The sequence below is a fragment of the Chiroxiphia lanceolata genome, chromosome 9 (genome assembly GCF_009829145.1).
Source record: "Chiroxiphia lanceolata isolate bChiLan1 chromosome 9, bChiLan1.pri, whole genome shotgun sequence".
Classification (NCBI taxonomy): domain Eukaryota; kingdom Metazoa; phylum Chordata; class Aves; order Passeriformes; family Pipridae; genus Chiroxiphia; species Chiroxiphia lanceolata.
The window spans coordinates 25,246,255-25,271,684 of NC_045645.1; the positions used below are offsets into that span (position 1 = coordinate 25,246,255).

The 25,430-nt window shown below is 49.5% G+C and overlaps 2 protein-coding genes and 1 long non-coding RNA gene across 14 annotated transcripts in view; 1 reads left to right on the forward strand and 2 right to left on the reverse strand.

Moving 5' to 3' along the window:
• Nucleotides 1–736: 736 nt before the first annotated feature.
• Nucleotides 737–4,624, reverse strand: LOC116790985. 2 transcript variants are annotated; one of them, XR_004358576.1, is made up of 3 exons: nucleotides 4,117–4,624; nucleotides 941–3,816; nucleotides 737–843 (listed from the first exon to the last, which is right to left on the reverse strand). It is a non-coding gene; the product is annotated as an uncharacterized LOC116790985 (long non-coding RNA). The 2 variants fall into 2 exon arrangements; XR_004358575.1 differs by having other exon boundaries at nucleotides 941–1,184; nucleotides 3,563–4,624.
• A 128-nt stretch (nucleotides 4,625–4,752) lies between these two features.
• On the forward strand, nucleotides 4,753–5,818 carry PIGC (phosphatidylinositol glycan anchor biosynthesis class C). Its single transcript, XM_032696598.1, has one exon. The coding sequence runs from the start codon at nucleotides 4,823–4,825 to the stop codon at nucleotides 5,699–5,701; it is 879 nt and encodes a 292-aa protein (XP_032552489.1). The 5' UTR covers nucleotides 4,753–4,822; the 3' UTR covers nucleotides 5,702–5,818.
• Nucleotides 5,819–10,725: 4,907 nt separating this feature from the next.
• DNM3 (dynamin 3) overlaps nucleotides 10,726–25,430 on the reverse strand; it is a 170,264-nt gene continuing 155,559 nt past the window's right edge. For 6 of the 11 annotated variants that reach the window (XM_032696592.1, XM_032696590.1, XM_032696588.1 and 3 more), the window contains one exon: nucleotides 10,742–16,816. In XM_032696592.1, the coding sequence (XP_032552483.1) occupies nucleotides 16,747–16,816 (70 nt within the window). In that variant the 3' untranslated portion in view covers nucleotides 10,742–16,746. Of the gene's footprint in view, nucleotides 16,817–20,555; nucleotides 23,602–25,430 lie in introns of those variants that run through there. The other 5 variants (XM_032696593.1, XM_032696591.1, XR_004358574.1 and 2 more) reach the window with 4 other exon arrangements.

Here is a 25,430-nt window from a genome sequence, read left to right on the forward strand (position 1 = left end):
CCCTCCACGGCCACATGCAAACCAAGGCCAAAGCAGGTGATCCCACAGGTCAGCAGTGCCAGGAATGTGCCAGGAGAGCGGCACAGCCTCTGCAGGAGCAGGAGTACCTCCTCTAGATCCAAGTGGTGGGGATGAGAGATGAGAAGGCCAGCCAGGCATACACAGTGAATGCCACAGGCTCAGCTGTTTCCCTTCCCCTTTCTCCCAACTACTAAAATAAACTAAATTCCCACCTGGCTCCATCCCCTCCCTGGCAGATATTTAAAAACAGGGAGACGAGTGCAGGGGTGGCTGATAGCAGGAATGTCACTCCCAAGGGAACATGCATGTCTTGCAGGGCTGGGCCCAGGGACCCTCCTTCCCTGTGTTCCAGAGTAGGACAAGCTCACGTTGCAGGAAGAAGTGCTCAGCCCCAACATCACACTGCTCTTCCCAAGCACATGGGCTCCTGCTTGGAGGCTCATGGGGAGAGGGCAGGAAGGGCTCCTGGGATGAATACCTCCTGTGAAATCACAGTGTTTCCAGGCTGAGGGTTAGGGTTTGAACAAAGGCTTCTCTACCAAGCAAATGGGAAGGTGAGCAGAGAGAGGAGGATCCTCTCGCAGTGCACCAGGTAAAGCAGTGAGTTATAACCTCTTTTTGACCTGTGCACACCGAATTTTTCCCCAGCTACACTTCCTATAAAAGTGTTTCATCCCCACCCCCCTCCTCATTTACAGAACAAAAATATTCCCGGGGCAGGATCCTCTCCATAGGGCAGGTTGTGCCCTCGGACAGGGAGCTTGGATACTGATACCAGTGACATCCCCACCAGGAGCTTCCAGTGCTCCCATAATGTCCAGCCTTGAGATAAAAGACCCGTGTGGATCATGGCTGCACCACCAGCACTGCAGCATGTGGACAGACAGTGGGGCCTCCACTGAGCCTGTAGGAGACTCACCTGAGCTTGCAAGAAGGTTTCCTGGGTGGTGGAAGATGCTGTGGAGGACAGGAGGGCTCAGGGGGCTGGGTGGTGAGGCCGTGAGCGGGAGCTGTGCCGGAGGGGCCCAGGAGCATCCCTCGGTGTCATGGGCTGCCCACAGCAAGGACATCGCTGCACAGGGGATGCACCTCCTGGCTCACACACTGCTGGTGGCCCAGGATTCCCTGGGACCAGAACACAGACCTGATCCAGGGAATCTGACCTGCACACAAGGAAAGAAGAGGCCTGGGAGAGCTGGAGCAGCACTGGACTGCCCATGTCCAGGCACACCCCTGCAGGGTACCCCAGGGCAACCAGCCCCATCTGCTCCAGTATCCCACCATGGAGCTCAGCTCAGCTGCAAGGCACTGGGCTGGTATCATCCCACTTTGCATTGGGGACTGAATCCAAAAAATCCTTAAATAGGTGATTGCAGGAGAGCAGACACAGCCTGTATCATGGAGCCATTTAAGGCAGGAGACAGTCTCTGGACATGGAAAAACTCAGCAGCTGGAATTGTGCCAACCTCCCCCCCGAAAAACATTCCTGCAGAGGGAGGGTTCAGCTCCAGGGTCAGAGGGGGAGGCTGGGGGATCTCTTGGCAGAGAAACGAAGCCAGAGCCATAACTGTGCTATGTCACCCCTGTGGAGCGACATGGGAGGGATACAGGGGAAGAGCCCTACCCGAGGGACAGGATGAGGTGCAGGATCCATGTGCATCCTCACAGTCCCAGGCAAGCTCAAACCTGTAGCAGACTGTGCTGTTTAGTTATTCTGAAGCCTATTTCTGCGGCACAAGTGATGGTCCCACCCCACAGAGAATCAGACACACCTGGAGGCAGCCCCAAGCTGGCAGTGGGGGCGCAGTGCCCGGGATAGTTTGATATTCGAATATCTCCAGTGGAGGTCTAGATCAGTCCCAGCTATTTCAGTCCCAGCCTGTCACCTTTTCCAGCCTTCCTTCCAAAAAGCTTTAGCAGTGTATTCAAACATTCAGAGCCCAGCAGACACTAAACAAATCCCCAGTGGGGTCCTTTTGCAAACAGCAGGGGACAGCCAAGCCAACGAGTCCTCAGCATACCCAAAGCTGGTAGTGCCATGGCATCCAGCTCCTCATTCCTGCATTTCAGCACAGGGGCTCAAAGCATTCACCATCTTACAGCCTCTCCAGAGGCCAGTGGCACTTGAGAACACGTAATCATGAGGTGAGGGAGGTGTTTTGGCACGGAACCCAGAGGGGGAATTAAGACGCTCACAAACAGCTTTTGCATCCTTGACCTTAGCTACTACTTGTCCCTGCCAAGAGAGCTCCACTGGCCACATAGCCCCAGGAGGGCTAAGAGATGACCTGGGCAATGACTCCACAGCACATGTTCCCCTCTGTCCAGCAGGGACTGACAGTGACGTGGCAGGTCCCGTGGTGGGTCCTGCCTGTTTTGCAGGCAGAGGAGTCATTCATCTGCAGACAAAGTCTGGGCCACCTGGGCAGGACTCAGCTGCCCTTTGGACCGTGGGCGGTGCGTTCACACGTGGCTGAGCACACACTGTCCCCTCCCAGGGGACACAGGGCCAGCACAGCAGTGGCAGCTGCTCCTCCTCAGAGCGCATTTGGGTCCCCCAGGCACCAAGTGGGCTCTGGACCCTGGGGGTCTTGGCACTGGGTCAGCACTGCCAAGGGTGCGGAGCCAGTGCCAGGGTGATCCCCTTATCCAATGGCTGAGCACCCCATGGGGAACTACAGCTGCTGCTGTGGCAGCTCCTGGAGGGTTTTGCTTTGCTGCCACCATGGCTGGCATCGCCCAGCATGGCTCAGGGGTGCTGCCAGTCACCAACCAGAGGAGGCTCCCACCCCTCCCTGATTCCAAGGGGGACTTTGGTGGCCCACAGCAAAGACTTCAAGGGACACAAGGAGTACCCCTCACCTATATTCTTTCTCCCCCTTCCACTGGGGTTTCCAGATGGACCCGACCACATGGAAGCAGCCTTGTGCCCCAGCCCAGCCTGCTCTTCCTGGTCCCCAGAGCATCACGGATATGCACAAGACCCCAGGGCCAAATCACACCAAACCTGCTGTCACCACTCCCAGCGAGAGCACAGCACTGCCCTGCCAGTGCCCATGGGTGTCCCTCCTCCGCGGTGGCTGTGGCACTTCTCAGGGGACCAGGAGTGGCATACTGCCCTCCCAGATTTCCTTGTGTGTCCTAGCTTTACTCCATGACTTTAGGAGAAGGACATTTTGTTAAAATCTCAAGTTCCCAGGCCCTGGGCATCAAGGCAATGCCAGCAATCACAGGAGCTGGCAGAACTCCCTGTCCCTGTGGGCACCCACTTGTGCATATGGAGGCACGCACAGCTCTGTGCAAAGGATGGGGCTAAGGGCTTTTAGGTAGGGCAGCTAAAACTTACTCCAGCTCCATCCTGTCCTGGAAGCTGCTGGCATCACCCCTCAGCATGGAGTACCTGCACAGGGTGAGCAGCTTCTCCTACCCTGTGGAGGAAGTACAGGGATTTGGGGCTGGGAGGTGGCACATTTTAGATGTCACTGTGCTGTGGCTCAGTCTGAGGCCCTCCCGAAAGGCACACCAGGAGTGTGGGGGTTACCTGCTGCTCTGCACGTATCTGGATGAGGTGGGATCCTGTTTGGAGAATCCCCTGTGGCAGGCACTGGGGTGAAAACAACCTTCAGCTCTTTCGCCTGCTCCCACCGTGACAGGACAGCCACAAACGCCCCTTCCCGAAGCACAGACAGGGCAGTGTTTGGGGCTTCTTTACCCTGGGCTGAGGCCTCTCAGTTGAGGCCAAAGTAAGCAGCTCCTCGGCAGCAAGCACCTCTCCGGGGCTGGGAAGGCTCTGATCTGAGCACAAACAAACACAGAGTTAGAGAAGACACTTCTGGCCTCTGTGAAACCTCCCTGCATCCCTTATTATGCCCCTGCCCCCTTGCTACACATTAGCTCAGCCCCTTTGGCTCAGGAATGGACAGTGCAGGAGATGGATGTCCTTGTAGAGCTGCATCTCTCCAGCCCTGCTCAGCCACGACTTCTCCCTTCCCACGTCCTGCTCCACTCTCGAGGGTGCCGGCAGGCTCTGGGAGCACGACAAGACTGAGCTGTGAGCAGGCAGGAGTTTCAGGGAAGGACACCGTGTGCTCATACCATCACACCCAGACTCCCGACCTGGCTGCTGAAGTCTGGTTTGGCCAGAAAAGCAGGTGCCTCGCTGGGCTGGAATGGGGAGCGGGGCTTGCAGCACAGGCTGGGATCACGTACCCAGCAGCAAGGCTGGACAGGCAGAGGGATGTCCAAGCACACAGAGGACCCGGCCAAATCCCATCGGCCGGCTGTGCCCTTCTCCGTGGCCGCTTAAGAATGGCACGTTGGGGCTGCAGGAGGAGAGCCCTTCGCCATGGTGTGGGACCACGGCAGGAGCATCCCTCCTTCCCGCCGGGCCGTTTTGGGGGGGGGCAGGCAGGAGCGAGGCAGCGCCCAGCACCCCCCGGCAGCAGCCTGCGTGTGGGACACGGGCCGGGGCACTCGGGATGGGCAGCTCCCAGCAGGGACTGGGGTGTCCCGTGATCCCACCCGCAGCCGCCTGCGGTGAGCAGCAGCTCCCCGGGAGCGGGGAGCGCAGCCCGGGGCGGGGGTTCCCGGCGGGGGGTGACGGTGCCCGGCGCCGCCGGACCCGAGGCCTACCCGGCCCGGCCCGCCCCGTCCCGCGGCTCCGGCCGGCAGGGGGCGGCCCCGAGCGCCCGGCGGCCCCTGCGCGGCGCCGGCAGCGGCGGGGGCGGTGCGGCCCGAGCGGGGCCCGAGCGGGGCCCGAGCGGGGCCGTGTCTGCGGGGCCCCCCCGCCCGTCCCGGGGCCATGGAGCCGGGCCCCGCGCGGCGGTGGCAGAAGGTGCTGTACGAGCGACAGCCCTTCCCCGATAACTACGTGGACCAGCGGTTCCTGGAGGAGCTGCGGAAGAACGTGCACGCCCGGCAGTACCGCTACTGGGCCGTCGTCTTCCAGTCGGGAGCGGTGGTGCAGCAGCTGTGCAGCGTCTGCGTCTTCGTGCTCACCTGGTGGTACATGGACGCCGGGCTGCTGAGCCCGCAGGGGCTCTTTGGGGCGGCCCTGGTGTCCTCGCTGCTCGGCTACGTCCTGTTCGACGCCGTGGATGGCGGGGCTGGGCGGTGGGAGAGCGGACGGACGCGCTGGGCTGACCTCAAGAGCACGCTGGTGTTCGCTGCCTTCACCTACGGCTTCTCGCCCGTGCTGAAGACACTGACCGAGTCCATCAGCACGGACACCATCTACGCCATGTCGGCCCTCATGCTCCTGGGCCACCTCATCTTCTTCGACTATGGCGCCAACGCCGCCATCGTATCCAGCACGCTGTCCCTCAACATGGCCATCTTCGCCTCGGTGTGCCTGGCCTCGCGCCTTCCCCGTGCCCTCCACGCCTTCGTCATGGTCACCTTTGCCATGCAGATCTTCGCCCTCTGGCCCATGCTGCAGAAGAAGCTGAAGGCCCGGACGCCCCAGTGCTACGTGGGGGTGACGGTGCTGTTCGCGCTGGCGGCGCTGGCAGGACTGGCCACCATCTCCAGCGTGGGTGCCGTGCTCTTCGCCTCGCTGCTGCTCACCATCTCCTGCCTCTGCCCCTACTGCCTCATCCGCCTCCAGCTGCTCAAGGACAACATCCACGGGCCATGGGATGAGGCTGAAATCAAGGAGGACCTCTCCAGGTTCCTCATGTAGGCCTGGCCTGGAGGGACCCTCTGCTGTGAGCAGTACAAAGGTCCTTGCTACGGGACAGCCATGGGCAGGAGGAACACCTGACCCAATAAAGCCTCTCACACAGCAGCAAGGACCATGTTTATGTTCCCTTCAGCATCTTTTTCCAAACCTGACTTGCTTGGGTTTGGTGAGGAAAGGAGCTGAGCCCCACAGAGCAGCTGATCCCTGCAGCAGTTCGAGGTGCAGACGAGCAGGGTGGTGTCTGCTCTGGTCATGCAGACCCATACCTGAATTTAGGGGGGGGGTAACAGGGGGATGTGCATCCCCTGAGCAGAAACACCACTTGGAAATGCACATCTGGCTCAGATGTGCCCCACGGGCCCTCAGTGTGTGCACTGCGGACTGACAGCACTTCCCCCGGGGGCTGGAGGGGAAGGGGCTGGTGAGGGTCACTGTGGGCAGGGTGGAGGTGCAGGGTGGTGGGTGCTGAGGGACCTGCAGGACTGAGCACAAGGGCACCTGGGATGGGTGTGGTGCACAGCCCTGCTCACCTGCACCCCGACAGTCACTGGTGCCAGAATAGCCTCATGACACTGCCAGATGCCACACTATCCTAAATCCTTTGGGAGAGGAGGGGATGAGAGGGCATGATGCCTTCCTCTCTTCTCTTTTTCCAGAGGCTAATGAGACCTCGTTGCAGGACCAAACCCTGATCCAGAGGGATGGAGCTCAGCACAGCGCCCCATGGGTGCAATCCCAGCTGGTGAGATGCCACGCTGCTGGGACAGCAGGGGAGATCTAACAAGATCTCGTCTGGCACCGTCTGTCAGGTGTCCGTCTGTCTGTCACCGCTCACACCGCAACAGAGGGCGCTCCTGGCAAACAAGTCTCACTGGAGGCCAGGCCAGGACAGCCGGACCCGTGCCGGGAGGGCCTCCCTGGCACTTTCGCTTTCCCTGCTCCCATCCGGCACCTTCCCTCGGCAGCCCCAGCCCTGCTCCAGCCACCCAGGGGAGCAAAACCCTCCTGAGCCAGCACTGCCAGAGGGAAGGGATGCCCATACTGTGCCCCAGCCTCACTGCACAGGGATACATTTGGTATCACCCGGGTTTTTACGAAATTCTTCTCTTTTGGAAACCCAGCACTGCAGAAGTGCAACTTTCTGCTCGATTTACCCCAGCCCTGCGAGCACCAGGGGCTCATCCTATGGAGCAGGCGCTTGCCGCGTTCCTTGGGTTTTCTCGGAAATGAGCAACCCCCGGCGGAGTCCCCAACACCTCCAGTGCTTTGTTACAGCTCCTGCCAAGTGTTAAATGTTGCTGTTGTCGTCATGGTGACAACTACATCTCATTTTAGTTTTAATTAAAACCTGCAGCAGTTTGGAGCCCGTGCTCTGGTCTCACAGGGAACACAGAGTAGCCAGATGTCAGAGTCAAGATGACATTTTTTCAGATCTTTGGAAAGGAGACTGGTTTTTTTTTCACAGGGAGGTTTCCCAGATTGCTGCTCAGTGACCATTTGACCCCGGGATAATGCCAGTGTAACGCTGCCATCCAAAGCTGATTCACAGAGCCCACTGATAGGACACAGCTCGAGTGTAAATCAAAACTCAAATCTCACCTGCCCGGCCCCTGTCTATCACTGCAGAGGCTACAAGAAAGCAGAGTTTCTGCTGCACCCATTCCCTCAAGGATAAATATTTCCTCAAAAATACTTTTCCCAAATTCACATTCTAAAACCAGCTCCGGGTTAGGAAAAGCAAACCTTGACCACCCAGACATTCCAGGTGAAGATGGGCACAGGCTGCCATCACCTCAGCCAGAGCAGGAACCCAGTGGATCACCTGTGCAGATCCCTGGGCTTTGACTGATGCAGCAGGCCCCATCCACCCAGCTCTAGGTGGATGCAGGCTGTGTCCCATCCAGCCCAGCCCACCACAGACAGAGTCATCCCTGCCCACAGCCACAGGCCTCTCTGCTCTGCCCAGCTCCCTCCCTTCATTTCCTCCTTACAATCAGTAACAGAATTCTCGGATTAGACTAGCAGAGCCTCAGTGCTCGCCCAGAGATCAGCAGGGAAAGGCTTAGCCCTCCCCCTTGCTTGCCCACACAAATACCCTGCTCTCCCTAAGCTGGGGGATGAAAATATAAATCCAGTCCATGGCCTGGATGCACAGAGGGACACTGAAAGAGGAAAAAATGCGAGAGAGCCAGGGAGAGGAGAGGAGGAGACACAAAGGCCAGGCAGGGTTTCCCTGGGACTTCCCTGACCTTCTCCTGAGGACACATGCTCTGCAGTGCTGCTTAAGTTATTTAAGCTGCTGCATAAATGGCCATTATGGGTTTGTCTACATGCCTGAGGTCAGAGTATTCTCTACACAACAAAATTTTGCCATAACTCTACGCCCATCCAGTAAGGCTGGATGGCCTTTGGGCATTTGCTACCTGAGCAAAGCATTCTCTGACAAAAGCCTACACTGAGACCAAAAAAAATAGGTCCTCGGTTCATGATGCAACCAATGCATGGTAAGGAGTTAAATGTTGTTTTGCATTACAAGCAAGTTTCTTTCCCTTAAGTTTCTGAGTCCACTGAGATCAGTCCTTCAGTGGGACATTGCATTTGATTTGAAGCTGGCCAAATGTGTGTAACTGAAGTGGCTGGGGATAAGCCTCGCTCCTGGGGGAGCCGCTGACACGTGCAGTCTGGAATCCTCATCTACAGCCTCTGCTGCAAGGAAAGGCAAGTGTCAGCCACCCACACCATGCTGTCAGGGGGCCACATCCCTCCCCATGCTGGAGACTGGATCTGAGAAGCCTGGAAAGAGCAAAGCTTTAGTCTTTGAAGGTAAGATCCTTGTATCTCTTCAATTCCCACAGCAATCACTCAGTTGTTTTCAACTTTGTGATGTGAGAGGCAACAGCAACAACATAAATCATCAGGAAACCAAAACAGGATTCTGGTCCTAACCCACTCACTGAAAAGCAGCCTTGGACACATAATGGCACCAGCTGGTGCAGCACCCTTATCCTCCTCTACCTGGCCACAGAGCAAACACCAGTGAGAGCTGGAAACAGCACAGACAAGGTTAAACAGCTTCGTCAAAAAGTCTCTCCATGAGCTGATGCTAAAGAAGACTCCAGGGTTTCCCAGTACACCAGTACCTATCTCTTTCTACTTAGGATATTTTAGAAATGGCCACCATCAACCCATGAAGTTTGGAGTCCTATTTTCAACAATTTTTTTTATCAAATATTTCCTAAGAAGGTAAAGATCTGTGCCAAGGGTTTACCACCATAAAATGTCCTAAGAAACAAGTTTGTGCCTTCCAGCCTAATGCCTGGAGGCCCTCTGGCAGCCGGGTGCTGTAGGCAAGGCCATTCAGCTAAAATATCATCTACCTTTTATTCATTGTTGGTTCATCTGTTGGTACCATGTCATACCCCAGAAGGAATACAGTGAGAACTTCCCCCAGTGCAGAACAGACTTTTAAACAACCTGGAAAAAAAGCAGCTTGTGAGGTTCAGCCTGTTCCCATTCCCTCTTACCTGAAAAGCGAAGCATGGGCAGAACCTCCTTAGGAGCTTGCTGGGTACAAACACTGTTGCTTCTGTAGTAGTTCCCCAAAGTACACAATTCCTGAACGCTGCTGAGGTGCTTTTTGCCTCAGTACCTGATGGTGATGAGTTCCACAGATGAAAGATACAGCCCACCTGAGCAACTCCATTCCTGGGACAGTTGTGTTCCTGGGATTGTAGGAGCTTCCATTTCTGCCTTTCCCAGGGTGCACCCTGCCAATCACTGTACTCTCTCCAGCTCCCACAATTCCTAGTTTAGAACATGCAGTTCAAAGGTCTGGCAAAAATGATTATTTATCTCCCCCTCCTAAGAACTGCTGTACATGGATTTGGTTTTTTTTTTGGGGTTGGGGTTTTTTTCCCCCTTTTTGCTAATACCATTGCTGTTTCCTCTCTTCTGCTCTACCAAAAGACAAAGTCTAAGTAAGAAGAAAGAATAATCAGTGAAAGTCTACTACAACTCTCCAGGCTTGCACTCCCTTATAATTTGAGCAAACTCAGTGTCTGGCATTTACCAGCTCATGCAGCTGGTTTAGCAGCTCCCTGGATATTTGAGAAGTCAGCAGAGACCTAAATCAGCTGGAACAAGAGGAATTGCCCAAATTCAGCAAAGCTGTGTCAGACCCAGCTTGAAAATGAGCCTGTGTGTTGCCAGGCCCCTTCTACACGCACAGACCGATCTCCCCCACTCCCCTGCCCCCATCCCCTGAGCAGCCTGGCTGCAGCTCCCTCTCACCACCAACTCCCCACTACCCAGAAACATCTTTTTTGTGCTCTTGAAACAAAGGCTGGACTCTGATGCCCAGAGGTGCCTCCAGTCCCTACCTGTGCAGTGCCTCCTGATTTACCTCTGTGGTTTCTGAAATATCCCTTGTTTCTTTTCCTGTGAGAAAAAAAGCCAGTAAAGCCCATCAGTTTTCCCTTTTCTTTCCAGCCTTACTCTCCCATATACTTCTCTGGCACCCTAAACAAGCACATCTCCTAAATGTTAAATCCCTGATTTTATCTTTCCCATAGGGACAGACACATTTGGAACCCCAGAGGTAGCTACTTACAGCTGTTTGAGCTCAGATGCTCCAGTGAGGGCAGCTTGCAAGGAATTCAGAGGTTTAGCTTGAAAAAAATGCTCAGAGCAGCTGCACTTTATTTATAACTGTGGAGATTCATCCATCTAGAGACTGTTGCAATCTCCTCCTTTGAGTTTCTGCTCAGCCAGGTGCTGCTGCTGGTGCGTTAGACATGTTTGAGGCCCCTGTTGGCTATTCTTCCTGCTAATGCTAAGCCAAAGCCATTTCTATGAAGCAATCCTGGTGGTTAATGAATTCAGAAGCAGTGCTAGAATCCCAGCAGAATGTCCGTCCCTCCATCCACCACCTTGGAGGGTGGGAGCCTCCACAGAGCCCAGGCAATTTCTTCCACAAGGTGTGAATGGCTCCATTTGAGAAAGAGTGGGTAGACCCTTCAGTGTAAAACCACCACACATTCCTTTTGTAGTCAGAATTTTATTTGCTTTACATCCAGGCTTATCATTGACATCTGAAAATAAAATCTTTCATTTACAAGTAGGCTAGTGCAAATTAAAGGTAATTTTGGACAAAAAAAAAAAAAAAAAAAAAACCTTGCATGTAACACAAAAGAAATGTGTGTGTTAGGATGATCTTCCTGGAACAGCTCGTGGAGGTCGCCTAGGAAAAAAACAAAAAATAACCCAAAATTCACAGAGGGGGAGATTTAAAACAAAAGGTCAAGATATAATAAAAATACACAAAATTATCTTAATTAAATGAGTTAAGAGAAAAAGGCACAGAACATGTATACTAAGGAAAAGAGCAAGAGTGAGATTAGAATCAGCTGGCCACCAGCACAGCCTCAGCTTTCATCCTCACCACTTCCCATCTGACTTGCTGGCACCAGAGAACTGGGACAATCACATCACAGGTGTGGAGGTCGCTGGTCACAGGCTTTCTAATCTTGCAGCAAATAATATCCTCTGGAAGAGCTTTTTCCCAGCCAGCTTTAAAATTCTCACCACTATCTGCTTCAAACACTGTTCTTGGAGTAGAGATTCTGATGAAATGGGGAATGATCAAACAGGATGGCCTGCAGGGTGGATTGGGGTATCTGGAGGGGACGTTGGTGGGAAAGGTTAAAAACGTGGGTGATGGCACCTGCCAAGCATAGCAGGAGACCCTTGGCAGCGATGGCCCAGTGAAGTGGTTGGAGAGGAGCAGATGCTCCTCCTGTTACCCAGCACAGAGGACTCGGCTCTGACCAAAGCTGAACCAAACTCCAAATGCCTGTAACCAAACTCCTGTGGGGTACGTAAGGTACTCCAGCCAGAGGGGACACGTGTGACACTGCTGTTCACTGAGGGGGAGTGCACACACTGCCCTCAGGAACAGCCACTGATGACACACCTCCAAACATTACAGCAACCAAGGGAATACAACGAGGGTGTTCCTGCTTTGCTCATCCCACCTTTTGCTCATCCCACCTTTTGCTCCCTACTTTCCCAAAACCTAAGGACCAACTCAGCAACTGCAGTGCTCCCACAGGAAGCTTTTGTGCCATAGAGACCATCTCCAAGCACCGACTGCAGCTACTTGGCTCATACTGATCTGAAGGAGGAACTGAGTAATCAAGACATCTGCACATTCATACACAACCACTTTAGGGGGAAATCCCTTCCAGACATAACACATACACAGGCACATTTTAACTCCAGCTCCCGCTCTGGAGGACTCAGTCTAGCCTTCTGCTTAGCTCTGAATCTCCCCAAAACGTGCTTTCCCCAGCAATGAAGTGAATCCCAGGTACTGCTTGAAAAACATTCATCCATTTCCCAGCAAAACATCTCTGCAGCACTCCAAGCCCCTTGCAAGGGAACAGGCTGAATGTTTCCCAAAGGGTTACATCTTCCCTGTTTCCCCTTTAATGACATCTCCAGTGATCCAGATGCAACACACATCTCTGATAAATCCTCCCTGCAGTCCCGACCCTGGCAGAGTGTGGAATGCTGAGATGATGGTGCGAGAGACAGAAGACCACTCATGCACATCCAGAAAGTAATAATAAAAGCCCATCAAGAATTACAGTTTATTTCAGGTTCAGAAATGCAGCAGAACATTTTTACAGCAGGTGCATGTGATGCTCAGTAATGACCATGGTTTCGGGAATCGACTGGCTGTGCTCAAAGGTCAACACCAGGAACCATTTACAGATTATGAAACCAAAGGCAGATGTTTTGTCTCATAGGAAGTAGGGCATTAACACACAGAGCAAAAAAATCAGAAAGAAATTAAGCGTTTACTTCTTACAAAAAGAAGTCATCGTTTACCCCGTCCTGGAAAAGTAAAGAGACAGCAGTAAAGCAAACGGCCGGCAAGACGGGACAGATCATAGATCAAGCAAGAGTGGAGGACTGTCTGGACGGGAGGAGCCATCGGTATCAGCTCGCCTGCAGACAAAGCAAGAGGAAAGACAGGCAGAGTAACATTCATTTACACAAGGGAGCTGTTCTGCTGGAGCCCCAGGAGGATGTTCAGTGGCACAGTGGGAGGAGCTGTGCTGCAGGGGCACCAGCAGGCTGGATGCCTTCCGGTGGCACAGGAGCAAAGTAGGTCTGCCCTCAATTCAGGAGGTTTGGACTATTTTAAGACAGAAAGACAGAACTAGCCAGTAATCTCCATATGCTAAGTGCATCATGGTTAGTGTAGCTGTCTGCAACAGAGAGGATAGTATTTTCTATGTTATGCTTTAACATGAAATGCCATAATCTATAATGTATCTCCTTTAATATAATAAATAATCTACTTTTACGAGGCTTACTCAGAAAGTGCAACAAGATCAGCAATAAAATAAACACACATTAACTATGTACATAAGCTTTTTTGTGGAACATACAATCTTAACCCTAACATGAAATCCCTTGAGATCCAAGGCCGAGAGCTATTTATGGCATTCACAAGCTCCTCAGCTGTTGGTCAGCCATGGCAAGGTGAGGTGGAACATGTTCTCTACACACAGACCCAGGCTGAGCCTAATTGCAATACTAGAGGAACACCCTCCTGAAACTTAGCAACTACGTCATCCAGATCATTATTATGTACCTCACATAAGATCAGAAACGCCGCCGTTGCTTAATTAGTGCTCCACTCCTCCCTGACAGTCTTCTGAGCTTTGCCAGAGGGAATCAAAGAAAGGGAGAGCAACCTGTCCCTTCTCTGATAGAGAGTTCAGACCTGGCTCATCCTGTATAAGTGGGTCTGCAGAGGGGGCAATGGCCAGTGTGAGAAGCCAGTCCCTCTAGCAGATCCACAAGGTGCTCATCCTGCTGTCCTTTGGGCAGGGAGGGAGTTGCTGCCAAGGCTGCTCCTCCGAGAACAAGGGACAGGACTGGCACGATTCGTCAGCTTCAGGAGTGAGCGGGACAAACAAACCCATTCCAGGCACTGCAGAGCAGGAGGAAGTGGGCCAAGGTTGGAGGACAGTACTTACTCAATTGGATGTGGCAATTTCTTGAGAAGCTCTTAGTGTTTTTCCTAGAAACAATTCTACATAGTTTATTCTGAAAAGCATATACGCAAGAAGAGGTGAAATTATCGAACTCTGGATCTGTGCTCACAGTTATTTATTAACCTGCACACCTAAAAGTGTTGCATTTAGGGCACAGGGCCAAATTTAGATGTGATCTGGATGATGATGCAGAGGAAGGAGGGCTGTGCAGCTGTGTCCCATGACCTCGGCATTGAGCACAGAAGCAGATGGTGCTGGCACCTCACTGCCTCCTCCTCCTCTTTTGGGTAAATCCACCCTTGAGAGCTTAATTTACAATTCTACTGAGAAATACAGTTTCTTGGGGGGCAGAGTTAAGGACAGTGCTGAATTGTGCTACCTACTTCCTTATGCTTGGCAGAAACAGTCATTAAAGTAAATTAAGGAGTCTCAAGTACAGAGAATTTAAAAACATGTTTTTAGGCCAGGATCTCTGTCATCTAATTGAGGCATTACCACCCTCGAGTCTTGTGCAGCCACACTGGTCTGAATCACCTCCTGGCGGTGATGTCTCTTCTCACTGACCAAAGGGGACCTTGGACAACAAAGCTGAGTGTATGGGGTATGGTGGGATAAACCCAGACCATGGTCTTGCATCCACAGCATGGATTGAGTTGGAAGAGACCTTAAAGTTCATCTTGTTCCCCCCTGCCATGGGGGAACACCTTCCACTAGACCAGGTCACTCAGAGCCCCATCCAGCCTGGCCACGAACATTTCTATCACTGAATGAATATAAAAATTTGGGATTAAAGTCACTTTCTGTGGCTGAGGCACTATGCTTGGCTTTCCATCAGCAGGCAGCTGCCAGTCAGTAACAGAGATTTGATAAACTACATACAGGTTTGCTTGCAAGGCAGCAGCATGGACTGCTATGGCTATTTATAAAAATATATCCAACAGATGCATTACAGGTTACAGCAGAGAACACTAAGCAGTGAAAAACTGTGTAGAACACAAGAAAAATCATAAAAATATATGTTTTCTTTTTTGTAGTAAAAATCTCTATGACTGTAGTTGTGTTTGTAACCTTCTTCTTCCTTGAAAGCTGATTCTGTGCACTTGGTGTTGGAGATCTGAGCCTGTTCCCGAAACAAACACCAGCCACTTAAGCAGTTTCTGAGATCACCAAGATGCTGGTGCTCTGACAAACTCCATCTTCACTGTGCATCAGATGTGACCTCTACACTCCCCAGGCATGTCTCACAAGTATGAGGTTGACAGGAAATTAAAGTTAAGCTAACATACAAATCATCATGCTTTCCCAAGCTTGTCTCTGTTATGCAAGCTGAAACACAATTTGCTGCAGTGGTGAGCACAGCTAATCAGCAGCCTGGGAATACTTAATAGGCTAAATCCCCATTTGTTGTGGCTCTTTGATTGGATTCTTCCTAACCAAGGGGCTACAGCATACTGGAGCCCTACATGCAGTTTCAATAAATACATTTACTATACTGATTATACTGAGGGCCTTTGAAACCACCAATTGCTTTGCCTAGGGATCTGTAACCATAATTGCAATAGCAGCAATTCACATTTTCTGAAGGAACAAGGCCAAATTCCTCTCTAGTTTAATTCTCTTAACTCAGTAAATTTTAAGCTTTAAGGGTGACACTGACCCTAAGTGTTTAAAGTGAAGTAATGCAGTTAAGACAAAAGGTTTTTATAACACATTAATATGTAATGTGCAAAACAAGAGGCAGAGAGGACCTCTGCAAGTGAGCAGCTGCTAAAATAATCCATTGCCAGGATGCACAGCTGAGCACTTCCAAGAAGCTAGATGGATAAAGCAACCCTAAACCAAGGTGTGCAGGACCAAGTGATCCAAAAAGAAAATCTTCATACAGGGGGCACAGGGGAACTTTATCAACTGGCACGAGAAAATATCGCAAACATCTCAAATCCAAACCAGCCCCTTGGGAAGCTCAGCTGCCAGTCTAGGCCGGAGCTCTGTGAACTGGCTCACACAGTGGACAGAGGAGTGGTAGCCCATGTCCAGCTGTGCATATATGTATATATCTGTATCTATATCCCCTTCTGTTCCATAAAATGGCCAAAAGCAGCGCTCAGTTCCCAGGATCCTGCCACACAGCACATTTATATGCACTCACATACACCCAGGGCTTCCCTTGAGTGGGAGTGTAAGTGTGAGCAAACACTAGAGGAGGACAAAGCAAGCTAGGACACGCTGCTCTGTCATGTACTGGCTCTTCAAACCACCCTTTCCCATCCTTGCTGCAGGGTGAGGCAGCTCCACACCAAGCCCTGTGAGCTTGGGCAGCAGCCTGGTCCTTACCAACCCAACCAACCTGGCATGTCAGCTGCCAGTGTGGAAATAAAGTGAAACGTGCTGTCCCACACACACCCTTCTTGTTTAACAACATCCCTTCACACTAGACTTTGGATAAGGAGAATTTATAAGAGAAGCAAGCTGCTTTCAAGGGAGACATGGAAGTGTGGGGCCTTCAGAAGAGCTTGGTAAGAAATCACATGGCTTTTCTTTGCCCAGTTTATCCATTACAAGAGAAAATTGGCATAACTCTAATTCTAAATGATAGATAACTTGGAAGGTACAAGTAAAAGCAATATTCCTTTCAGATAAGAGGAAAAAAAGCAGGAGATCAAATCAACACATGCACAAACATACACAAAGTCAAGCCCTCCATTTGCTGTAGAGGACAGTGAGCACAGTTGCCTGGGTGAAGATACGTGTCAGTAAGTTAGCTAACACCAGTTATTGCAAAAGGAAAAGTCAAGGCAGCACAGACCTTCCCAAAACATTTAAGACCTCATAAACAATGCAGAATGGACAGAGAGTATATTGGTTACTTGCCTATAGATGTCCATACATGCGACTATACATTGGTTATTGCGACAGTTATCAAGCAATTTGTTCCACATATTTGGTTAACAATGAATGACATGCCAGAAACTCCTTTTAGTCTAACAGGGATGAGTCTAACGGACGAATTACAGTGGGCCGAGTAGGTGAAGGGGGTGGTCTTCGACTGGAGAGAAAGAGAGAAGAAACAATAAGCACAAACACTGAGAACAAAGCTGGCACCTTCCGCTGTTGTTACAGGAACATGCACATGCTCGTACACACGACCACCTTATTTCCACGTACACTGAAGCACAGTATCCACAAGCATCCACAATAAGGAAGGAGGCAACGGGTTTGCCAGGTGCCTACCATGCCTTAGCCCCCTCACCCACCAGACAGCTCTTCTTGCTGATCCACAGCCTGGGTGTTCTCCAAACATAGTTACCTTCTTGTGCCACGGAAACCATCCAGGGAGGATCATTATTCCCATTTTCTTAGGAGTCAGTCCCAGCCTGGACAGCCACACAGCAGACTTACAGGAACGTTTCAGAGCACAAAACAGGACTGAGGAAAACAGCCTGCAGTGACTTCAGCTGCTGTTTGCAGAAGCAGGAAAACCTGCAGCTTCTTGCACAGTTGGGCCAACTGGAGTCACGTCAATGTGCCTGAATTTGAGGCACAAATTTCAAGCTGTATATCAATGGCCAGTCATGAAAATGCCAGTTTTGGCTGGGGCTGCTGGACTCATTCATTTACCCCTAATGCATTCCTCTATCAACTTCAGTGCTAAGGAGTCACAGATTTTTTGGGAAGGCTTATGTGTCTTTTTTCCATTTTCCTGTGTACTGCAAACACCTACTTTTTAATTCAGACTGTGTCATCATTTGGTAAGAGTCAACAGTGCAAGAGTTGGCAGTAGTATGATCTCCAAGCGCATCCCACTTGGAGTCCAGGCTGAGACCTATCCCTCCTTCCCTCCCTCCCTTATCCAAGGATGACACACCAACTCTGCTCGAGTGGCAGACAGAGTCTCTCCAGTAGCTACTCAACACTTTACCTTTTTGTGTGCAGGTACACTGCTCATATCAGTGCTGTGTGGAGGCAACTCCATCAGCATAGTCACAAAGAGTATTTTGTTAATGCTCCATTCCACCTGGGATAAAACACCCCACCACTGAGCAAGGCCTATGCAGAGTCTGAGCTGACAATACCTGTTTGGCCTTCAGCGCCTGCACCGCTCACACAGTTCTGCTGGCACTGCAATCTGTATGTATAAATTGCCCAAAGAGACTGTTCCCTAGCCAGCTATCCAGCAGCATTCCGTTGCTGCAGTTATCCCAATCCATCTCTTACAGTGCTTTTGCTCCCCATTTTCTTTAGTGGGAAGTACCAACTTTATTCTTAACCCCAGCCCAAGTCACCACGAGAGCTCACAGCTGAACCCAGGCTCTCAACAAGGTCAGGAGCCCATGGCTCTTCAGTTCCCATCAGCTTCAGCAGAGCTCATTAATGGCCCACACAAACTGTGCAGCCCCTTCTAACCTGTCCTCCACCTGTGAAAGCAGGGACAGGTCTGGCTCTGAGGAATATTACAAAGGAAACATGTCTCATTCTTTTAAAAGCTAAACTGAAGATTAAAAGAATGTAATGTGTTAATCTTCTCTGAGCTGGAACAAAATATAGGAGACAAACTTATACTTGACAAAAAAAGTCTCACTCGGCTCAAAGTGTGTCTTGAGCCACAATATTCTCTTTTGGTGAAGAAATGAGAATTTTAATCCCTAACATACAACAAATACAAAATATGCCAACTGAAGCATTCAAGTAAATCAACAAGCTAAAAAAAAGGCAAAATATAATTTCTTCATGGTGTATTTTTCTTACAGGAAAAATGTTACTGTGTTAACCATTGTTTCTTGTGTTGCTCCAGTGTAGGTCTTCTGGACCCATTTCCAAAATTTGTAGTTTCATAAAGAACCACTTCTAAGGCTCTGCATTTCTGCTGGGTTGCATTAAATTATTCCTTTGTTGAAATGCCTCACATTGCATTGTTTAGAGCTTACTGAAAACATCGTATCATGTGTATACAATTTACAAACAAGGGAAAATGCATACAGCTGTCTTCATATCAAATTTAAAAGATGCAAGCCCAAACATGCATTTTAATACCAGGTTGAATGCAGCACACTGGATTCAAATAATGTAATTTAGCCAAATTACTATTTAACACAGCAGGATCAGAAACTGGAGAGCACAGTGGGAGGATTTCCTGGACATAATCAGTCAAACCAAACCTGAACCAAAATCAGGTCTGAGCCCCATTTCCTCCCTGAACTAGAGTTGGTATTGCACTCCGCCCACTGTTTTGAACTTTCATTCAAGCCCAGTGCAGACCTAAACAGAAAAATCCCCCATCAGCTCTCCTTCCCACTCCAGAGTACCACCAAGGAGAAGATGACATCCCCATGGGGACCCTCTGAAGAGAAGCTGCTGCCCAGCCACACCAGCCCTGTTCTCCCCACAGCACTGCCCGACAAGCAGGTCTGCTCAGCCAGGGGACCCTTCAGAGCCAGCCACGCTCTCTCCCCACACTTCAGATACCTCCCAGTGGAGACACACATGTATCTGGGATGCTCTGCATACATACGCTTGCATGTGTCTTCCCACTGGGCATGGATGTCCATGAGGAATGGGCAGACCTCTCCTTAGCTCCAGCCCCTCAACGGTGCTGCCTGCCTCCCAGCTCCTTAACCCACCACACTGTGACTAGGGGAGTGGGACCTCCACCTGGAGATCACAGGTGCCTTTCAGAGGAGTAGCAGATGTTTGGGAAAGGCAGCACCTGGGAGAAGACCTGCAAAAGCACCGTTCCCTCCAGCCATGCTGCTGACAGTCTCCTGGGCTCTGTGCAGTTCCCTGTGCTGGTACTGCAGTAAGGGGGACCGTGCTCCCGAGGCCCTGGGCAGAACACAGAGTGGAGCTCTCTTGCATCATCTCACCTTCCCTGGCCACTGGCACACAGGATCAACTGTGCATGAGCTGAAGCTCAAGTCCAGGTGAAGGAAAGAACAAGCCCAGAAGTTACAGAATATTCTGAGTGGGAAGGGACCCACAAGGATCATCAAGCCCAACTCTTAAGTGAATGGCCTGTTACTAGATTTCCCCGTCAATGTGTCAAGTCATTCTGTGACCGTTTCTACACTGGGAGTAGGATTCACACCTTTTTTTTGCCCCTAATAGGAATCTCAATCCCAAAGACAGGAGGAGATGCCAACCTGCACATCTCTTGCCTCTGCCCCGCTCCTTTACACCCTGAGCAGTGGCTGGGAGTGGACGTGCTCCACGGGATGCAGAGATGCAGGATTGGGCCACCTTGAGATAACAGAGCCAGCAACCAGCTTCTGGGCACCTACAGAAAGTGCAGCTCTGAGGGAAGCTCTGAGTGGTTTCGGCACCATCGCTTCCCGAGCAAAGGGTACCAAAGGAGCGCTGCCAGAGCCTCCCAGCGCGAAGAAAGGGAACTACAGAGCGGCAGGGGGAGCTCCAGCCTGTCCGGGGACCGAGCGAGGGGAAACCGGGGAAAAACAACCGCCCCCGGATCCCTGCTCCGCGCTAGCTGCCATCCCAGTGAGTAAATATGTGACTAAGCCCAGTTCAATGTTTAGTCTGAGGCCAGCACACGATAGCGGTGCAGACGGCCCGGGCCGCGGTCCCTCCGTGTTATCGGAGCGACTCCGACGGCCCGGGAAGCGCTCCCGGTGCGGAGCCGTTTGTTCCCAGGCCCCGAAAGGCGGCTCCCGCTTCATAGAAAGTTCATCATAAAAACGTCCCTGCTGCGGGAATTCCGATTTGGTTATTGTCTACAGCATTTCAGCGGGGGTTTCGAGTTCTGGGACCTAGCCCCGCTGCCTGGCCCCTTTAACTCAGCCTTCTTGTCTTGGGGGGAATTGAGGTGGTTGGTGTTTTGGTTTGCTTTTTTGGGGGGCGGGGAGAAAAAAAAGGGAAACAGAGTTTCTAAAAGTTAGTGCTAAAGGGGCAGGGGATCATAGGTCCCCCCGGGGTTGAGTGAACGAATCTGCAAAAAGAATCAGTACTTCTAACTAGCACACATTAAGCAGACGTAAAGAATTTACCAATGAAAATTGTGGACTAAGTATGTATTTAATAACTCCCTGATGTTGCTGCAGAGACTCCTCCTTTGAAGAGCTCAGTGGGGTTCTGAATGGAGGGTAGCTCTCAACCCCATGCAAAAACTTTTTTAAAAAAGGAAAAGTTTTACATTTATTTTTAACCTAAGCAGCACACCCAGCATTTCCAGTTTTAAAAGAACTCCTAAAAGCTTTAGCTAGGCAAACGCAGAGCAAAAGAAACTAAATAAAGCAAGTCTAGACTTAAAATTCGATCAGAAACATATGAGAGTTCTTCAAGCATTTGCTTTTTGAGAAGTGCTATCGCTCCCCACACAGAGTCCACAAAATATGCTTTGAGTAAAGCATGGCTGCAATTACCCGCTCAGAGAAGATGGCTTCTCACAGCACAGCCAGCGCACTGCTAAATAAAAGGCTTTCATTTCCACTTACATTTTACATTCTTGTTTGCTTGTGACCACCAGAGAACACTTGTGGAAGGCATGCACATAACTATATTTTACGATACATCCTATAGATCTGAAATTGTGAACAGAAGTCCATTATTCTCTCCCTTTTCCATGGTCCTGGTTTCCCTATAACGCAGCTCTCTCGGAGCACCCTGATATGTTACACTGTCTTTGCAGAATTTAAGAAGAAAATACTTACACAAAATTTCTAAGCGGCTTTAAGACTGACTGCAGGCAAATTTTATTTTAGGTGACAGTAGAAATCTGGATGTGAGGTAATCAGTAAGGGGATAAAAGAGTGACTTACTTTAGGTGAGGAATAAATCTAGTTTCCGGTTTGGGTGATTATTTAGAGAGACTAAGTAGCTTGGTCTTGGGATAGTTATAATGCCTTGACTGATTTTATATTTAAACTGTTTCTCAGGTTTTCTCTGTTTCAGCAAGATCCTGAGAGAGCCACACCCCCTGCTTCTCCTGGTTGTTACATCAACCTAACTTTTATACTGTACCTCTCAACCTCCATCAGCCTTTGGATTTGGAAGAAAATCCAAACCAGAAGTGAAACAACTCTAGCCATCATGGTTGAAGAGAGGCAAGACATGGTTTGTAGATCTAATTAGTCTTCAGTCTGTGCATGCATAAAACTCTTTTTGTCCTACAGCAGATGCAGAATGGCTACTGTGGAGCCTCCCATTAACTCAGGAGCCAGAATCTCGAGTGGGAAAACCAAAAGGAGGAAAGGCACTTGATACTAGTGTCACAGGTCATAACAAAGCAGGAAAAGCAGAAAAAGGATGATGACATTAGGAGGAGTAAAGCAGGAATTATGGACAAGAATCAGGAGGAGATGATGATTGCAGGAGAAATAAGAAACAGCACTCAGTAGTGATGAAAGGAAAAAGTAGCTGGGGAATATCTGTCTGAGACGGTCCCTTACCCGAATGTAATGGTCCAAGAGAGTGGAAATTTCTCAGATTTGTTTCTCTGCTGAAAAATGTCATTTTGTTAAACATTAAATGTCTCTAGTAAGTCCCACAGGACTACTGTCAGTGGGCAAGTCAGGAATGGAAGCCCTGAGCCACACAGCTCTTGAGGGGGCATGATAGTCCTGAAGTAGTTCTCCAGCTGAACACATGTGTCAGGCTTACAAATGCACAGAGGGCGTGCTGAGACTGTACTGGCTCAGTTGTACACACAGCTGAACCTCACTATTTCACACTACTTCAAATGACCCAGCTGCACAATGCTCTGTCAGTGGAAGAATTTTTGTGCTAAGTGTAAGCAAGTTAAAGTTATTAGATTATGCTGTTTTATCAGATACCTATTTCTTTCAAGTGAAAGAAACAAAAAATAAAAGTGAATGGGAAGAATGTGTCCTTCCACTAGCCACCACTACACTGCAACAATATAAATCTCCATTAATTCAAATGCTTATACTGTTTGAAAGCATTTGGGTTAATGAGGTTCCACTGTGCGTGATTTAACTTAATATAGATACTCCTTTAAGAGGCAGTGGTCCAAAATATGATGCTTCACCAGAATAATTTATTATTTACAACTCAAGCTACATTTTCTATATGACTATCATAAATTAATGTCCATCACACACACATACAAATATATTTGTATGTTTATGTGAGCGCTGCATTTTCATTAGTCATTTCAGGGAATTAATGTGTCATTTGGAAAACTCAGCTTGAGTAAACAAAAAAAAAATTAATTCAACAGAGCGACCAAGAGAGACTATTATTCTTAAGAAACTGCGTGTTCCTGTTTGCCCTTCAGCAGGGAACATGTCAAATAAGCAAGTGTGCAACACGTTCATGGAAGACTGGCTCGACCTTCCAGAAACCCGAGGTCAGGATGGTCAAGAGGATCAAAACTGCCCGTGGAGGAAGAGAAAGTTAGGAGTGGTGAGTGATATGTTCAGAATGCTGTTCTACTTTCTTCTGTCCACAGAAGATAACAACAGAAGGGCCACAAAATCAGCAGGAAGAACATCTGATCTTTTCACAGTAGCTCAAGTCCTGTGCACTGGTCTGTGTGTAGCTGCTCTGTTTGGCATCAGACTGAATCATGTACTGTATCCCTGAACACCACATGTACTGCTGCCCATGCTGCTATTCCTACTCAGATTTGGCCTTCCTCTGCCTTTTTGCCTCTCTCCTCTTTACTTACCTTGGTGCAAGAAGGGAGCAAATGTCGTGGTTGTCACCTCCAGCTGGAGTTGCACCTCTTCTTGTCCATGACAACAACTAACGTGATTATCAGTGTCACTGTTGTTAATGTAACCCTGGAGTGCCCTCATTCAATAATGATCCAATACAGCTTGCAGGGGACAGGAGGGTTTCAAGGACAGCCTTTCAAGATGCCTGCAGGTTCAAGAAGTTCAAATCATCAATGCTTTCTCTCCATTTACTGTCAGATGTTTTCTCTTCTAGCATAAGGAAGGCTAGAAATGCACTGCTATTCGCCCACTCTTTCAGACAAGGTAGAAATTTCCTGCTCAACACTCTCGCTCTAATCCTGCACAGCCCTCATGGCAACTGTTATTAAACTACTCCATTATGAGATTAAATAATTACTGGGGACAAAACACATGTTCAGGTTTCTGTATTTCTGTCAAACATTTGCTATTGTTTGACTCTACTTTCCTTTTTCAGCTTGAGAGATGCTAAAAATAAACATCACTTCCTTCTGCTACAGTATCTTGAAGACAAAAGCTGATGCTTCCAAAGCAGGCTTCCACTGTGATTGAGGACACTTCTTTTGACTTTTTTCAGGTTCCTCTTTTTCTGCCTTCCCCTCTCTTGCATTATTTTACTCACCCTTCCCCATCACATAGGACTGGTCTACACTAAGATCCAACCTGATCTTCTTTGCCGAATTTTGAAAGTAACTTGCAACAGTCCCAATCAAATGGATCTCTCCCAGTTCACCCTGTTTTAAAAAACTTTTTTTTGTTGAATAAGGCAGGAGCAAGTAGCTTAGGATCAATGCTAAGGATAATCACAACTACCTGAAGCGCGATAAATAAGATCAAACCTAAACTCCACATACAACCAGTGATTTTTCAGGTAATTTTGTTCAACTGCCACAGTGTACTGCCCAGCAGAAAATTCCTAGATCACTGAAGATACAGAGAGCCTGCCCCTGGCCGGTGAAAGAAGATGCTGATGGGAGTTAGAGTCAGTGGCAGCAGATGTGTGTGGCACATGCAGTGTGTGGCATCCCATGAACTTTGTTTTACTCCATCTTCAGGACAGTCATCTGGAGGAGATGTATATAAAGGAAGGCAGTAACAAAATCCTATTGCTAGTCTAAAAGAAAGTCGTCTTTTTGGGGGCAGCAGTCAGTGAAGCTCCTGGAGCAGAAATGGAGACCCTCCTGTATCTCTCACAGCATTACAGTTCAGGCAGCTGAAGAATCAGTCCTTCAGTGCAAATGCCATTCCAAATTTCTCATAAGTTCCATATTGCAGAATTACAATGAAACCACAAGAGTTGCTGTATTGTTACTTTTTACATGTTCTTACAACCTGCTGTGACCTCCCTCCAATATTTTTCCTTGTTCAGAATGCTACTACTTTCATTGCTTCTGTTGTCCCTGCTCATCGCAGGGAGGTTGGACTAGGTGACCTTTTAAAGGTCCCTTTCAAATCAAACTATTCTATAATTCTATTCTATGATTCTATTCCACGATTGAAGCTCTAAGATGACCCCACATAAGATGACTGGTATTCCTCAACTGGTTTTGCACATGGCAAAACATGGCCCCAAGTAGTGTAGCTCGTGTTTCTGATGGGTGTTACAGCTACTGCCGCCAGGCAGTTAAGAAAGATTGCCAAATATTGCATTTTATGGCTTGAAAACTTTAAAAGAAGACTGAAATGCAAGGAAGACAGATTTACAAAGGTGGCAGGGAAGGGAAGGGGTAAGCTGGAAAGAAACCAAGACAAGATGGTGAGAAGGAAAGGAGGGAATACATGGGGAAGGCAGACAAATGGACCAGGCAGGAAACCAAGTGAAGGAAAAAGGTGAAAGAGGAAGCAAACAGTATGGTCAAGAAAGGGGCAGCAAAGGAATGGCAGAAAAAAGGGAAAAGAAAATAGTGAAAAAGGAGCCAGTGGAGGAGGGGGAAATGCAGAGCTCCTTTCTAAGAGATAAGAGAAAATAAATGGAGGCTGCTGCTTGAAGCAGCC